At 32.0% G+C, this 18,487-nt stretch overlaps 1 protein-coding gene across 1 annotated transcript; it reads right to left on the reverse strand.

The window, feature by feature from the left end:
- Positions 1 to 976: 976 nt before the first annotated feature.
- Positions 977 to 18,369, reverse strand: LOC126778599 (cofilin/actin-depolymerizing factor homolog). The gene is made up of 4 exons (XM_050502283.1): positions 17,974 to 18,369; positions 3,974 to 4,164; positions 1,912 to 2,043; positions 977 to 1,826 (listed from the first exon to the last, which is right to left on the reverse strand). Exons 1-4 carry the CDS (start codon positions 17,974 to 17,976, stop codon positions 1,706 to 1,708), a joined length of 447 nt encoding a protein of 148 aa, XP_050358240.1. The 5' UTR covers positions 17,977 to 18,369; the 3' UTR covers positions 977 to 1,705.
- Between the last annotated feature and the right edge of the window lie 118 nt (positions 18,370 to 18,487).

Genomic DNA, 18,487 nt, shown 5'->3' on the forward strand with positions numbered 1-18,487 from the left:
TCAATTTATAAAATACTAATTACCCATAGTACACTATTTTCAGTGTAATATAATAACGTATTTCCATATTATGACGCATCAGTTAGTAAATTGATAATGAGTTATCTTATAGTATAATAGCAGCCTGTGAATGTCCCACTTCTGGGCTAAGGCCTCCTCTCCTTTTTTTAAATAAGTTATCTTACTTTTTTCAAATAAAATTATTTTGATCAAAAGAATTAATTACATATTTTCCATTCCGTAATTCTGTTGACGGCTAAGTACAATTTATAGGATACATGACAAGTGTTTTTCTTGTGATTTTGCAGTTAATTTGATTATCAATTCAAACGGTAATATTAAGAGGTGAGCAGAAAATTTTGTAAGTGTTACAGTGAAGTTGGAAAAAGAGTTTTAACGGCAAAATATATTTCAATTATGATCTTGTTAGGTGACACTTGTTTGTGGAAAATGAGACATAAAATAAAGATGTATTATTCAGAAGTTTTAGTATTTAACATTGTATGTAAGGTAACCTTTTTCACTTCTTATCGGCGGATTTTCTTTTTTTTTTTTCTTTAGTGTTAAACTCAACGCTACGACCAACGCGTATATAATTTAGAATAATCTAATATTTATTGAAGTTAATTTGATTATAAATTTTGTTTTAATGTTATTTAACTTCGTGATATGATTTTTACAACTACCGACATTATAATGATTTAACTTTTGCATAAAAAGCGATGTATTTACAATGAACAATCATAATTATTGTTGAACTTGAGCAGGATGGTTAATGAATATTGTTTATAACAACACAACACTTCTTTCGCTTTCCTGGCTCACCTTCTGTTTCATCAGTGTTCAATTTCAAAAATAGAAGAAAACATGCAAATTCAAATTTTTCTAGTAATTTTCTATAATTATTATCACTGATCGGACACTGGTCTCGAGTCAAAAGGGATGAAAGGATAAGAATAGAATAAAACCACCAATATTCACTTATATCAAGTGTATTTCTGGATAAGTTGGTTACAAAATACTTACTCCGCTCGCTGGGTCCGAGCTGAATTTACAAGCTAATTGCACATTAGCACATCGATTTCCAAATGAAAACTAGGCGTTCTTATGAACATTTATTTTTACATCTAAGTATAAAAGCTGATTGGTATTAACCTTTATTTCAATAAAAAAAAATCACGCACACGCGCCACTGAATTTAATTTAGTTTGAGCTTAACTTACTCTTTAGTTATTTTATAGGAAAAATATATATAATAATTAGTATAATTTAAATTATTACATATTATCCCTTATGCTATTTATCGCGCGTCGGTCCATAGCAATATAGTTTATTCACTATATCTGTACAAAATGCCGACTGATGACCGCTCATCGGAAAGCTTAAGGATAAATTATATAATAGAACCGGAGCCACATCGCGACCTTCAAAGTATAAAATTATCTGTTATTGAATATGCACAGACGAGCAAAACCGTCAACGGATATTGATGAATAATCGATATAAAAATGACTAATTTTTTTAATACTATCGAGTCATATTTTACAAATAATAGTTCAATAATACTCAATCTTATTTGAGATCGTGCCGTATGTCCCATTGGAATTTATTTTTGAAGTATATTTCGAGCGATTTTTAGCATTCGACGTTTTGCTCGACTGTGCATCGTGATGTTGCCTGCGATGCGACGTTTGATATTAAATGCTTATTGGCGGTCGGTGGCGCGAAGCTTCTCCTCGACGGCCTCTTGGGAGGCCTCGGAGAGATCAGTCGCCTGGATGTACTTCTGTACACCGACCAGTGACTTCTTCAGGGCGTCGAAGGAGCTGCAAACATTATTATTAGTTATATTTAATGTCCACCTATCTATTCTATAAAATGAAATAAAAAACATAATAATTCTTTTGTCACCTGGAGTACAACATCTTCTTCTTAACCTTGGCGGTGTCTGGGCACCACGACATGAGGAACAACTTCTGTTTCTTGCTCGCCTCCGACGTGCCTTGACACTGATGCGTGTATTCAAAGTCGAAAAGACCATATCTGGAAATTATATTGGAATTATAAATATATAAACTAATCTTTGGTGTTCTATCTGGATTTGTTTAGTAATGCAAAATCATAATAATGAATATATAGAAGATAATTAAAAATTATCTGTATCTTTTTTAATAATAAAATTGTACTTTTTTGAATTATTTAGGCGGTAAAATAGTTAACAGAATCCATGTACATAGCACTTCATTCTTTTACACACGTTTGTTATGTATTTACGGCCTTACATAAACATTATTTACAGGGTGATTAGTTAATGCTGTCAAATTAATAATGTAAGACAGTTTTTAACTAAACAACCACAAAGCTACATTTATAAGTAAGGTCGTATGTTATTAGTATCCATAACAAAGGCTATAGAAGATCAACTATAAATTTGCTCATTTAAAAATATATTCATAAGAATATGTAAACACAAACTATGGTCGAAACAGGCTTAGTAGAAAACAGTAGACTTTTGACTTTAATTTTGCTCTTTATTTCTTTCTTTTAAAGCATATTTTTAATTTATTCAAGAGTTTCCTCAATAGTCTATTTGACATGCTCATAATAGGAAAATAATGAGTAAATCAACAATTATAGCCGAGATGGCCCAGTGGTAAGAATGCTGAATCTTAACCGATGATCTTAGGTTCAAACTCGGATCGGGCAAACACCACTGAATTTTCATGTGCTTAATTTGTGATTATAATTCATCTCGTGCTATACGTTGAAGAAAAACATCGTGAGGGAAAGCTGCATTTGTCTAATTACACTGAAATCTGCCACATGTGTATTCCACCTACCCGCATTTGGAGCAGTGTGGTGGAATAAGCTCCATACCTTCTCCGAGGAGGCTTTAGCTCAGCAGTGGGACATTCGTTGGCTGTTACTGTTATTAATAATATAGCCTTGCATTTACAGTCAAATTGTTTTGTTTACCTTAATAGTTGAGAGGTGACAGAGCAGTCTATTTTGCAAATAACAATGTATATAAACTATATAAGCTAATGTATATAGCTATTTAAACCAATAGTTGAAATAAAGAATAAATAATTTAAATTCTCAAGTATTTATGAAGATTGAACTTTGAAATTAATTATTATATGAGAAATGAAAGTGTACATTATGACTTAGTCTTAGTACGATTTCTGTCTCAATAATTATAATAAAAAAGGAAGAAATTTAATTATGAAAAAAATAATCTAATACTTCTTGAATAATGTAATAGTATTTCATACAAAACAAATACAAGCTTTACTTCTAATGTTTATTAAGTTTTATTAGTACAAATGTCTCTCTGATGATTTACAATTAAAAAATCCTAGGCAAATTATTAATAATAATACAATACCTACCCTATTATTAATAATAATATAATACCTAACCTACTTTTAAACATAAATAAATTGTCTATAATCACCTCGGCGTGAAAATTAAATGCTCAGGAAAAATAACCAACTTTGTATACCAACTTAGTAAATAACCAACCTTAAGAGTATACTCAGAATGAGGTTTAATTAAAACAAGTATTAATAATAATTTAAATTCATAATTTACTTTTCGTTTAGTGTAGGCCAAAACACCCATACAAAGTGAACAATCTCCTCTTTGTTAATGCCCCTAATAGATTTGATTTCTAGTGCCTGTAACAGACTCATCGCTGTTCGCTTCGCGAAATGTCACTGACCTGCGCGGTTGCATTGAAACATTCGTCATTTCAAATCTGAACACACAAATACAAGAATTGAATTCATAAGTGGATTATGTCGTGAAATACAGAAATGATTTCTAATTTGTATCTTTTCGTCTGCAAAGGCCATTCATCTCTTAAAGTTAAAGAGCTAGGTGTATATCTTGAGCCCGTCTTACTAATAATTGATTTGGATTGAATCTGTCACGTTACAACTAAATTGGGTCGTTATTTAGTTTCTCTCACCTGCACTCCCCGGTGCCACCCTTTTGCAAATCCTCAAGGAATTGGTCGTATTCCGCGTTGCGTTCCCCGACGGTTTCAACGTCGATCTGCTTCTCGTCCCTGATGTAGAAAACTACATAGCGGTGTTTCTTATCCTTTTTGATTTCTTCGTACGTAGTTTTGCATGCGTCCGAAACTGTTACACCAGACGCCTGGAATAGACAAAAATTTATTGTAATAATATTTATCTCATTTATATTCTCGTTTATTTCTCTTGTAATTATTTTTACATACAGTACAGTAACAGCCTGTTAATGTCCCACTGCTGGGCTAAGGCCTCCTCTCCCTTTTGAGGAGAAGGTTCTCCTTTTTACATAAATAAAGCTATATTTACGGGTTGTTCCTATTTATCTATCTATTTATTCTATTGCATAGGTATGCAATATGATAGGTATCAACGCCTTCTTTCTCCCTTTAACAATTATCAATTTTTATATAATCAACAAAGTTAATTTATCAATGTTAGATATGCCCATAATAATAAACGAAATGAAAACAAACGAATTATGTTTAAATTACATATTTTACTTTATACAAGTCCGCTGGGTACCGACCAATCATCACATAATGCACCGCTAAACAAAAATACTTAAAATTATTTCAGTTTGAAAGATGAGTGAGCCAGTATAAATACATAAATTATTTCAGTTTGAAAAATGAGTGAGCCAGTAAAAATACATGTACAAGAAACATATCTTAGTTACCAAGGTTGATGGCGCATTGGCGGTGTAAGGAACGTTTAAGGGCTCTGATGACCACTTATATCAAAGACCTCCCACTAAAACTAATAACCCAAGTGAAACTTACGTAATATTTACGAACATATAACTTATATATAGACCCTGACTGTGAAACAGATATCAACTATCAATTTTGCCTATCATTCAATGATAACAAATAATTTATTTACTTCATAATTTGCTACTGAATTTATTGTTATCATTTAATTAATGATTTACCGTTTTCAATTTGTCAGAGATCTGTTTAAAATTATAGTTAATTATTATCAAATAACGAAATCGAAACGCGACGTAGGACTGTATCGTTATATGTAAAATTTATTACAATAATAATAAGAAGCTAATTTTAATGCTTGTAATTAAGAGAACAGCTTTATTGATAAATTCGTCGTATTTTATTTAAACGTATACATTTTTATCTCAACCTATACTAATATTAAACACGCGAAACTGTTTGTCTGTAAAGAAATTTGACGTTGAGGTAGCCATAAATTACGGTATTTAAGGACATTTATTTTTTTGAACATAAAACGTGTATTATTAGTGTTCAAGTAGAGTACAAAGTTTTCTTCAGTCTAAATTCGATCACAATCCGTCACCGTTCACGTAACAAACAGCTGCCGTTACATTTCAACTATTTTCGTAAACGACCCGTACATAGAATCCTAACTAAACGAATTTAATTTGTTTACACGCGTCGAGCGTATGAACAACTGTTATTGTTTCAACAATTGATAAACAGTACATCTTAAATTGTAATTTTTTTATAAATAAACCCAGCCAGACATACAGATAATAAGGTCATTAAACCGTTTGCATAAAAAAAAAACCGTCGAATCGAAACGACGTTTATTTTAAAAAGAATTTCCGATAAAAATGCCTTCCATCGTATGCTGTAATCAGGACATAGGGCGGTTTTTTTCAGTCCAGAGTACATTTTGAATGTCAAAGAGATTCTCTTTGCGGTTGATCTAAAAATAGACGACATTTTGGGCGTTGAACTTAGGAGCTTGATATTATCAATGCTGAGCGCGATATGTATATTGATGTTTAGTTTTAACTCCATTTGTTAATACTGTAACCACTTGTTTCATTACCGACTCATCATTTATTCCACTGGAAACCTCTGTATTGCTGTTTAAAGGGCGAGCGGGCGAGCATAGCAATTTCTAAAGAATCTGTGATTTCAAAATACTTGCCTCTTTCGACGTCAATACGGTAAGACTTACTAAAATTAAATCAATATATTTTTTTTATTTTGGCTACCGTTCAATAACGGTATAGTAGTCTATCCATACATAGGAATTATGTACGTTAAAATGGCCGATTTTAAAGGATTTTCGCCATAAAATTCCATGTTGGCGATCCCGTGTGTTTTGCTAGTTTATTAATTAATATTTCCATAATATGAAATACTAATATAGTATGGATAATGTGTTGGATGATATAACGAGAAATTTTGTTTATAAATATTAATCTTGTAACTATATATTCTTAATAAAGTTTTTATATAGGAGTGATGTCTTGTGACAAAGTAAATAATTTAATTGTATATAAGTAGCCCTGATTAAGATTGATTTTATTGTTTTTTTTTTAAGTGACGTTAGAGACAAAATACTTAAATAATAATGATCTGTAAACAATTGCAATAGATTTTTCAGACAGTAACCAATATAGAATAAAAATATATATATATATAAAAAAATACGCCTTTGTCAGTGTTTGTAAGTTAATCTAAAGAAAATCTATATTAATTTTTAATATTTATTTTCACGTATAATAAAATAAGCGAACGGGCCAATGGGGCAGCTGATGGTACATGGCACTCACCGCCTATAGACCTTAGCACAGTAAAAATATTGACCATTAGCCTCAAATCGCTACCAACCCTGGAAAACTAAGATATTATGTCCCTTGAAACCGGAACACAAAAATACTAAGTTTTTTTTTTTTTTTTTTATAGAATAGGAAGGCGGACGAGCATATGGGCCACCTGATGGTAAGTGATCACCAACGCTCTTAGACATTGGCATTGTAAGAAATGTCAACCATCGCTTACATATCCAATGCGCCACCAACCTTGGGAACTAAGATTTTATGTCCCTTGTGCCTGTAATTACACTGGCTCACTCACCCTTCAAACCGGAACACAACAATATCAAGTATTGCTGTTTTGCGGTAGAATATCTGATGAGTGGGTGGTACCTACCCAGACGAGCTTGCACAAAGCCCTACCACCATAAGTATTGCTGTTTGGCAGAAAATATTCAAATAGTGGGTGATACATTCCCCGACACGGTTTAAAGCCAAACCCCTATATAAAAAAAAATAAGTAAAATAATCAATATTATATATATTCACGTACAAATGATTCAAAAGTATCAAATGATTTATTGTCTAGGTGATGTACCCACCCGCATGGTTGATATAAATAGCATCGAGACATTGGCCGTCTAAATACAGACGCACACACGTGCGTCCCGCTAGGAGACGTATGGATATAAAACGCATGTAGTGAATCGTTCGGTCTTGTGTCGATTACTATGTTGCGTTCATTCGATTAACTCCTAGTAATACTTTTGTTTGTAAAGAAACATATTATTTTTATGCTAGTTACATTTCTTTTTTTAAAGGCTAATATTAAATATATTTTATTTAGAACCTTCTCATTATTATATACTTTAAATAGAAAACCTTTCACGTTTGACAAATAACTTCTGTGTTTCACAATTGAAGTGAATTTATAGACGCGTTGCGACAAAAATAAAACGCATTTAAGTGTCAAAAATAAGCGTAATATATAATCCTTCTACTTTCTCAAATTAAGACACTAAAAATAAATTTGAACTCTCATTTAAACGTCATCCTTGATACTAAAACTCAATTGCAAGAAACGGCACGAGGTCTATAATTAAACAGTGTTTATAATTAATCTGCATGTCTCTGGATATCTGCCAAAAGTTTAATTATACGTGAATTAAACCATTTGTATAAATTATAATATAATTTTTCATGAAGATTACACAAAAAAAAAGTAAGAAACGAAGAAGAAATGACATACAGTTTAACGTTTCTGAACGAAATAACAAAGGTATTGAGTTCTCGATCGAAGTGTTATTCTGTGAGAACGCACTTCATTACTGTGAAATGTTGACAACTGACTTATGGTACACAATTTTGATTATGATTTTGCGTGTATTCTTGAAATGTTATAATTATTATGGTCAAAAAAAAGCCTAACTAATCTATCGCTTATTACGTCATCGTTCTCAGACATTATGATACAGCGCTAAATCGTATTTAATTTCTTATCTCACAAGCGACCCGAGTTTAGTTGTACTAATTTATTATTCTCGTGTATTTCATAAATCCAGCTTGTTGGCAACGTTGCCTAGAATGCAATGATTACCTAGAACATCTGGAGATATTTGCAAGAATATTTACTAGCGGGTACGTCAACAAAAACTGGAGTCTTTATATTTATATATATATATATATATATGTCTTCTGTACGTGTGTACTGAATTCCTTAACGAATGAACCATTTTGTTGATTTTTCTTGTGTGTATATCGCTATATATAATATACTATATAATCGCAACCCAACGTTATCTGGAAGAAAATAGCTAGAAAACGATTTCTTTTTAACCTACGTAATGTTATGTATAGAAATCATTAAAGCTCGAGATATTTAGGATATGTGACTGAAATGTGTTAGTTAAACAAAAACCAACCTTGAAATTATAACAATTCTTGAGCTCGGCTGTTAATCATAAATCGTTCATCAATAAAATAAATAATCTAATTATAAACATTATTTCATTATACACGTACGTATTATAAGTGTTTATTGATTTGATAAATAATTTCACACAAAAACATGTCAGCGAATTGGACTTGACTTCCAATAAAGTACTTTCGAGAAAAACATACAATATATGCTTATCCTTGTAAGCAATCTGATTGTATGTTATCTCGTTACGAGGACCTCACCGAGTTATCGGTCCCATCTCGCGGATAGCATGCTCATAAAAATATGAATAAAACCAATTTCGGTGCACCCATTAGGATCTGCGGGGGTCTTCTATAACAATACAATATAAATTAATTGTCAGAATGTGATCTGCGACATTGACCATGATAATAATAACATTTCAAGTATAAACATATATCACTTAGGTCGTTTGTTCACATTTCATATTTGAGTAACGAAGTGAGAACTTATAAAATAGCAAAGGGGGACGCGAGAGGATAGACCTGGCCGTCCAGTATTGTTCATTCCAATCAGATTTTGTGTAGTAATTAGCTTATATAACAAAAGTAACAACATAATGTATTAAAGATATTTGATATCTCTATCTATAAATATTTTTTAAATAAAGATAATAATAACAAGGAGTTTTATCGCGAATATTTCAATTATTTGCGTCATTTCTATTATATGTCTTCGATAGTTTAACACCGTTTTACCGATAACCGTGAGAATTGACAAATACGCATGTATTTTAGCATAGAAAGGTTTTTAGTTACCATATCAGTAAGAGTACAGTAACAGCCTGTTAATGTCCCACTGCTGGGCTAAGGCCTCCTCTCCCTTTTGAGGAGAAGGTTTGGAAGCTTATTCCACCACGCTGCTCCAATGCGGATTGGTAGAATACACATGTGGCAGAATTTCAATGAAATTATACTACACATACAGGTTTCCTCACGATGTTTTCCTTCACCGTCAAGCACGAGATGAATTATAAACACAAATTAAGCACATAAACATTCAGTGGCGCTTGCCCGGGTTTGAACCCACGATCATCGGTTAAGATTCACGCGTTCTCACCAATAGGCCATCTCGGCTTAGTTAGTTACCATATTTTTTTACGCCGTCCTTGAATACTTCAATATATTAACAACTTTGTGATTTAAATTCTACAATATATATATATATATATATATATATATATATATATATATATATATATATATATATATATATATCTTTTTTATTCGAATGGAGTTTGTCTTGGTACTATTACGTTGATATATATATAATCGCTTTAACCAGCGTCGAAAGATGTTACAGTCTTGGACAAATAGTTTTGTTTGCGTTATTCTATAGTATAAGGATAAGTATTGTCGTGCATAAAGTATCCCTAAAAATATTTAAATTATAGGTGGCGCTCATTTACTCCACAATCCGGAACATAACAATACAAAATATTGCTGTTTGGCGGTAGAATATTGATTAGTCGCTACCCAGAATGGTTTGCACCACAAAACGTTATCACTACACTTAATATTTAATACGACGAGAATCGTTTATGATAAACGTATTTGTGATTCACGGATCGAGCCTAACTATTGGTCGAAATATACGATTGATTTGAGCTGTTATTGACCAAGGTTATCTAAAGCAAACTATCAAATGTATCTATGAAACCTGTACTGTCGTTACGCTCCATTGAATACTATATATATATATTATATATATATATAATATTATACGACGATCGCGGATTCTTGGATTACAAAACCTTATCTAGGTTTGTAATTCTATAATAGTTCTATCTTACTTCCCTTTAAGTCTATATAATATATAACAATAACTTAATAACATTTAAACGCACAGCCTAAAAGACTGATGGGGCTAGCACCATGAAAATTTAAGATTGAATAAAGAGGAACGAAAGTTTGACAGTTCTTAATTTTTGAAGGAGCTATGGAAATCGTTTTATAGCTGAGTTATGACGCGAGCGAAGCTGCGACTTTCCGTACAAATAATAATGTAAGTGGACGCAAATTAATAGTAACGAATAATTATACATATCGTTTATATAAATAAAAGCTTGTTCTCAGAATCAAAAGAAACTATTCACTAGCTTTTATTCACATAATATAATAACAAGTATTGTAGATATTGTATTATATCATGTCATGTTCGTCCTTGTGTTTCAAATTATATCAAAATCGATTCCAGGTATTCTGGTAAGTCATGAAATCGAAACGGACAAAAGACACAAAGACTTTACGCATGATTTTCTTTAATATTTAATCAGACGACTACATTCACGTTGTCTAAACGAGAAAATCTTGTAAATAATTTAATTGGCTTAGTATCTACGAATACTTATAAAAAGCGGGTTAATATTAGATATGTATGACGACACGAGACCCGACTGCGCCCACACATCGCTCCACGTATCTTCAATATTACTTTTTGTTTGAAATTGACTGAGAAATTTCGATGAATTTATAATTATTAACGCTGACCACGTGTAACACTAACATGGAATTTGGTAGATATATTTAGCCATATATGTTACATTTAATATATAATCTAATTGATATTTATTATTTTATATATATAAGTAATAAGACAACATTATTATAACAGGTGCATTACGTTTTTAATTATTTTTTCTGAGACCTTGAAATCTAGAAATAAATAATGTTATGAAATTAACGCTATTAAAAAGAACTTATGATAAGCTTATTTAATCATGTACTAAAATGTTTGTTAACAGCACCATGTTAAGTTTCAGCTAAGCCTATGCTATTGGTTTGAAATAGGCGCATGATTTGACACGTATGTGATAACAGCTGACGTTAAATAAAAGCTTAGGACTTTGTGCAAGCCAGTCTGTGTCAGTACAACCCACCCACTCATCGTATATTCTACCGCCAAGCAGCAAAATTTAATAGTAATTACATTTTTTTTATATAAAACAGGTTGGCTGACGAGCTGATGGTATGTGGCTTTGTAAGAAATGTTAACCCATCGCTTATATCACTAATGCGCCACTACCACCGAATACGAGATGATTCATAAACACTAACTAAGCATATAAAAAATCAGTGGTGCTCGCCCGACTTTGAATTCTGAATCATCGGTTACGATTACCGTCTAACCACTGCGTCATCGCGGATCTTAGTGTTTATGGTAGTAATCATTAAAATTATAATTTAAGTGTCAAGGCCGCCTTCGCATGATAAAATTTATTTTAAAATTTGTTATTCTCGAGCAATAAAGCTTTTACCTATCTATCTAAAAGACAAATCTCTTCTGTGTCTTCAGAGATGGAAATTAATGGTTTTTTTTGTGTAAGCTGGGCATATAATAGAATAAACAAGATAAAATAAATATTATTCCATAAGATATAACAATGTCTGTATAGTTGTAACAGACGTCAGAACGAGCATCCGTTATTTATGACCGGCGGCGACTAGAGAAGTTAAATTTAATGACGGAAATGGCGGGACAACCGTCCCGTTTGTTTGTTTGTTCGAAGTTTTTTAATGGGCTGAATTTCATGTAAAACATTATTATATATTTGAAATATAAGATTTGTTTTATTATATATTTGAAATTAAGATTTGTAACAGACAACCCTGAATACATACTCAATCCGTATGGTATAATGTGACATGTTTTTAATAAAATATTTAATTTTAGGTATAACTTGGTGGGAGGGTTAGGGGTGTTACCCAAAGGGCCGTCAAAGCGTCACGGTAGCATGCGCAAGCGATCCCGTGGCGTTTCTCGTTTCACTAAAAAACCAGCGGTACCCTTTCCGCCTTGGAAAGGGTACCGCTGGTTTTTTAGTTGGTATTCCGATGTTCGGGGCGCACTCGGCGCCTTGGACACCGGCGAGCCCCGAATCCCCGTGGGGGAAACGCATAATGCGTTTTTCCAGCGTTAAAAAAAAAGGATTGTTGCATTCATCACATACTCTACCGCCAAACATCAATACGTCGTATTATTGTGTTCATGTCTATTTTAATTTTAAAGCAATAGTACCCTCGATTTAATTTAATTACTCTTAATACTTGAATCATGTGAAATAAAAAATTTAAAAATATTATACTAATAGAGGACAGTCTGCCTCTTCAGACCGATTCTTGTATGTGTATAAGTCTGAAGTGCTCTTTTAAGCTGAGCGTAACTTTGTACTGTGCGTGGACATAAGCAATGTCTAGTGAATTTCGTCAGTCAATTAAGAGAAGAGAACGCCTAGTTGTAAATCTTAAGGAGAAAGCAAGAAGTAACAAAAAGAAAAAGTTTATTTATAAGCGTTATTTAAAAAAATGTTTTAAGTATACATAAAGATAGTAATAAAAAAATATCATAGAATATTATTTCTTTCATATTTTGTGTATATCAGAAACGGTTTCAACGATTTGGCTCAACTTTGCATTTAGATTAGGTTTTACTATTTAAGCTTATTTTTGTAGGTGTTAGTAAAACTAATATATACGATATACGCCTAATCAATTTGATCGTTATGTTGAATAATGTGAAGTAGACTGTTATCTATTTTCTAACGTCCATAGTATTCAATACATCAATTGTTTATCACGTGATAAATTGAATACATATGTACGTGATTTCCTTACAATTCCGATCTGTATGACGTTATGCTCGCAGAATAAATGTCAACTTTACATTCTCCTAAGAGTTCATTTTGTGAACAATATTACATTACAATGTTTGAAGGATTTCATTTACACTTAAGAATCACTATTTCTTATATGTTATACCTATAAAGGCGGACGGGCCAAAGAGCCACTTGATATTTAACAGTCACCACCGTCTATATACATTGGCAATGGAAAAAATATAAACCACCCATTACATCGCCAATGCACCACCAACTTTGGGAACGAAGATGTTATGTCCCTTGTGCCGGTAGTTTCACTGGCTCTGTCTTCCTTCAAACCGGAACGCAACAATATTGGACATTTTTATACGACGGTAGCATGTTATGAGTGTGTGGTACCTATCCCTAAACCCTACCATCTAGTAAACTATTAATAAGTCTTTCATACAGATATATAAAGTGCTGTATAAGATTACAAAAAGTCCATTCAAGAAATCGATACGTAATCGCGATCGAGCATGTTTCGAGTTGGTGTTGTATGCAAAACGTGACGCAATTCATCCGCAGAACTATCGATTTTTAAGAAATAAACTAGACACGTAAAGGGCTAGACGATGTCTCGCTGATGGGCTTCTACTCCTTATAAAGAAAATGAGCTTATTCCACTATGCAGCTGTAGAGCGAGTGGGTGGATACACATGTCCGCAGAATTACACTCGACACTATTGCACATAGCATGCAGGCTATGCATATGATTCATTAATATAAATAGACAAATTACAAGATAAATAAAATAATTCTAATAATATAAAGGTGACAATGTATGTATGTATGTATGTATGTATTTCAATCACGCTTGAAATATCACACGTACTACACATAAACAAGACAGCATAGGCTAACGAGATGTATGGAAGTACTAATTAACGGAAAGCTTTTTTACACCTTCATCTGCATTTAAAATTAGTTAATCGGAGTTTCATTAAAATAAAAGTATCGTTAACGTGATAAGTGGACGGGAAAACAAAGTACAAAATTAATTTAAAAGAAAACGTGTTTAAATATAAAACGCAGACACGCCATTATCATTAATTAAAAATGCTGTTATTAATTACTCGATAGCAAGGAAATCCTTTAGGGATACGGCCGGAAGTTACGACCAATGGGGATCTATCGTTATCGTCTACGAATACAGAATATTATGAATCTCTACTAATATTATAAATGAGAAAGTAACTTGTATACAATATATTTATAATATATATAATATTGTATATGTTACGCTTTCACGGCTGAACCGCTTATTTGATTTTGATGAAATTCGGTATGAAGTAAGCTTGAACCCCAATGAAGAACATAATCTACTTTCTTATACCTAAATACTTGAAGTCTTCTCTAGAACCTTATTCCTTCATATGGAGACAAAAACATAATAAATTATGATTATTTCCGATACATTTGCAGTTTTTTTTTTTTAATGAAATTTCTTATGCGGCGATTTGTTAATCGATTGGTGGACGAAAATTTTGAGGATGCGTAAAGTTTCAGCAAATTTCGTTACATGAGATAAAAAGCTATAAGAGAGAGAGAGAGAGAGAAAATGCTCTATATTTAAAAAGTCTCACTTCTACGTATACGTGTATAAGGTGACTCGTAACATCACTCGTAACTTTTTCAACACTGTAATGAATAGCAAATACTTAAAATTATAATATTTTTATAATAAAAGTTTTCATCCTTTAAAATAAAGACGATAATAAATTCTCGTTGGATCATTTCTTAAAAACAAATATGTAATATAAAAAAAATATCAACAAAAATAGAATCCATCGGATTTGTATTATTTAATATCGATATTTAACAAATTAAAGTGTAGCCGAGTGGTCGAAATTTGACATTAACAAAAATTTTTGGAAATTCTCCCGTAAACATGTTAATTTGCGTGATTCGAAGATGCATACATCATGCAAATCATTGCATGCTTGCAATTTTTTTTATCGATTTCAATAAAGCTCTTCAATAGCTACTTTAGCACTTCACGGCGATTGAAAAAGTTTGCTAAACATTTTTTGTCTTTGCATATTTGTATTAGTATACATTAGTTGAAATATAATAAATTAATTTGGTAAAAGTGAATGTCCAATGGGGTTTCAATGGTACCAAATTTCATCAAAATCAGTTCAGCGGTTTAGATACAAAAGCTTAACAGACAAACATTCAAATAGACAGACAAAACAGTTTCGTCCGCATTTATAATATTAGTATCGAATTATAAATAACAATGTATGCTTTATAAAAAAGGGTTATACAATATATGTATATAAGCAAACTTGTAATTTAAAAAAAAAAAATCAATGTATTAATTATTAATTACACGCTCATACCATTATATTATGAATATTGAATATTTCTTATATATATTTCACCCTTGACCGTCAAAACAGCATGCAAGTACATCCCTTATTAAAAATCACCCCACGAGATGAACTTCGGGAGGGTAGGCGAGCGGTCATTAACCTCGGTGACGCCAGGTCAGTGACACAGGTATCGATAGATATTCGACCGCGAAAATGTTTGTTATTTTAAACTAATGGTTAGTCATTGTTCTATGGAATGTTTTTTTTACGTTTTTTAGTAAATGTCTTAATTTTATCATACATCATTTTTTTTCTGATGACTCCTGCGTGCAAAGGAGCAAAATATAGTCTTTTTAATTAAATTTTCATTATTTTTGACGAGCCGGTTGGCGTGGTTGGTAGATACTTGCCTTTCACGCCGAAGGTTGTGGGTTCGATTCCCACCCAGGACAGACATTAGTGTGCATGACATGTCTGTTTGTCCTGAGTCTGGGTGTAATTATCTATATAACTATGTATTTACAAAAGAAAAGTAGTATATGTAGTATATCAGTTGTCTGGTTTCCATAGAACAAGCTCTGTACAAGCATAATTTGGGATCAGATGGCCGTGTGTGAAAAATGTCCCAGGATATTATTATTATTGTTTCTATACAAATTTTTGAAATAGGAAAGATTTGTTTATTTGATAATTTTTGAAATCTCCCACCATTAGACAGCGTCTTTCTTTAGAAGTAACATAAAGCTATATTTTATTTTAACATGAAATCCCTATAACCTTATATTAGGAAAGCAAGCCAGAAGAATCCTTACCGAGCTGCTTATTCCGTGTATGTAATATATCTTCTTAATAATTATAAACTGAATACCACAAGAGCAAAGCTAAGGTCGCTACAAGTTCCTTATATTATAATTAAAAAAACATCTATATATTTAATATGTCAATGTATATAAATAATAACATCTAATTCCTATAATTACCTATATGAAATACATATTGCCAACTAAATAGCATCATATATGAATATATAAAATAGTTAGCCATCCATATATGTCTATAGTATATTAGAGTATATTAGTTATTTATTTTCCCCTATTTTGCAATTCATTTGGTTTAGTTTTTTTTAATAGCACCTATATATAGTGTAACACTTATTTTAGGGATATAGCAATAATCCAAGGTGCTGCTTGAAGGTGCAACTTTAACATAGCTGGCTCATTCGGCCTTCAGCTTGATAATTTGCTACACTTGTGTTTTAGAAAAACTTGTCTTTACCTATTTACAAATAAAATATATTGATGCAATAAATATATATAATTTCTGTATTATCATTGAAAGTATAGCATTACAGAAATCGTCAAGGTGAGAAATATGTTAACCTCATTTAATATATTATATATAAAAATATAATATTATTATCAGAGAAATACTGTATAATTTAATAAATCATGTATTATGTATAGAATTAACCAGATTTTTATTAAAAAAAAATATATTTAATATTATTTGTACATATCAAAATTCTTATTGGTAAAAGGAATAAAATTTAAACGATTCTTATATGAATATTATCAAAGTCATAAAAGAGAAAGCTTTCATATTACTAAGAACTTTATACATTTCGTATTCTCGGTCATATTATAATTATAGTATGTATATTTTATGATATAGCCAACGGTACGTATCACCGGCGAGTCACCGACTCTAATGACTAAACTTCGGTGAAAGTATCACGATATAAAAAAAAAAAAACTATACATGAATCATCGTAAAAACATGAATCATTATGTTCCGACGCCTAATTGATCGACAAATAAGGAAATCAAAATAATATTCAATACGAATACTATACGAACTTTACTATTGACTAATGTAAGATTTATTTGTCTAGTAACCTTGACACTGTCAGAAACTTTTTGTATGTATAAAGCGGGTAAGGGAAGGAAAGGAGACGCCCTGTACTGAATTCGCCCCAAAATAGACTCAAAATGGATGTGACAGGCGGACGACTATACCATATATGGTCAAGTAGCAAAGCGACTGCGCGACGTAGCATTGCCTTGTCGGTTCGATGCCCTCTAGCAGTCTGGCGACTGATAACTAGTATATCACGCAAATTAACTGCCTCCGTGTACGGACCTCGCCACAGCTCATAAAAGGCGGTGAAGTATCGTAACCTTTCAAATGCGTGAAATTTAACACCAATGCCAAAGATATATCAATAAAAAGTCCTCATTATCACTGATAATTAAATCTCCCGGTAATTAATGGGTTAAGGGACACAACACGTGGCATAAAATCACTGAACGATGACAAGTATTTCGTCGAAAAGGCGTGCGAAGTCGGCAAAGGGTTGTGCGAAATATGGCCGATGGCGGCACCGGTCGTGCACGGAGAATATTAGTAAATGCGTCATTTTGATATGCATGAACACTTTCCAATAATATAAAACACAGCACGATTGCGAAACACTTAAATTTATTTTCATAACTTACCATTTTTTGATGTTATTCACGTAAAAATTCCACCACTAACTTCACCGACTCCACGACAACGGCGACCGGAACGACACTGATTCGGACAGTTGGCTAAACCTTATTTTGTGGCAACCAATGGGCGCATGTGTCAAAATTGTACGAATGAATCAATACACTATCTTTTATATTTGAGGTAAATAATATTATTCACAACTATAATTTGGAATGATTAATTGTAATAAATAAATTACTTTAAAGTTTTAAAGTAATAACGAAAAAAAAAAACTTAGTACTGGAATTGAAAATGAATAATAAGAAGTTGACACAAGACGACAACTTTTCAAAATACCAGCAGCTCCGTTGTAATTTGCAATATCACTACAAAATTTATACTGATAAATTTATTTACAGGATGCTTAGGTGCGGCAAGATAAGATAAAATGCATAAGTCTTTACAACGTAGAGATATAACTATTTTTAAGACTTCACGTTTGATTACTACTTGAAAAGTGAGTCACTGATGACGATAAAA

This window comes from Nymphalis io, chromosome 26 (assembly GCF_905147045.1).
Source record: "Nymphalis io chromosome 26, ilAglIoxx1.1, whole genome shotgun sequence".
In the NCBI taxonomy this organism is placed as follows: Eukaryota; Metazoa; Arthropoda; class Insecta; order Lepidoptera; family Nymphalidae; genus Nymphalis; species Nymphalis io.

What these genes read in the sequence shown, in the direction of transcription:
- LOC126778599 (XM_050502283.1), bottom strand. An exon ending in GGTGGCACCGGGGAGTGCAG is followed by an intron (nt 2,044 to 3,973) that starts GTGAGAGAAACT and finishes TATAATTTCCAG; the next exon opens with ATATGGTCTTTTCGACTTTG. An exon ending in AAGAAGATGTTGTACTCCAG is followed by an intron (nt 1,827 to 1,911) that starts GTGACAAAAGAA and finishes TAATGTTTGCAG; the next exon opens with CTCCTTCGACGCCCTGAAGA.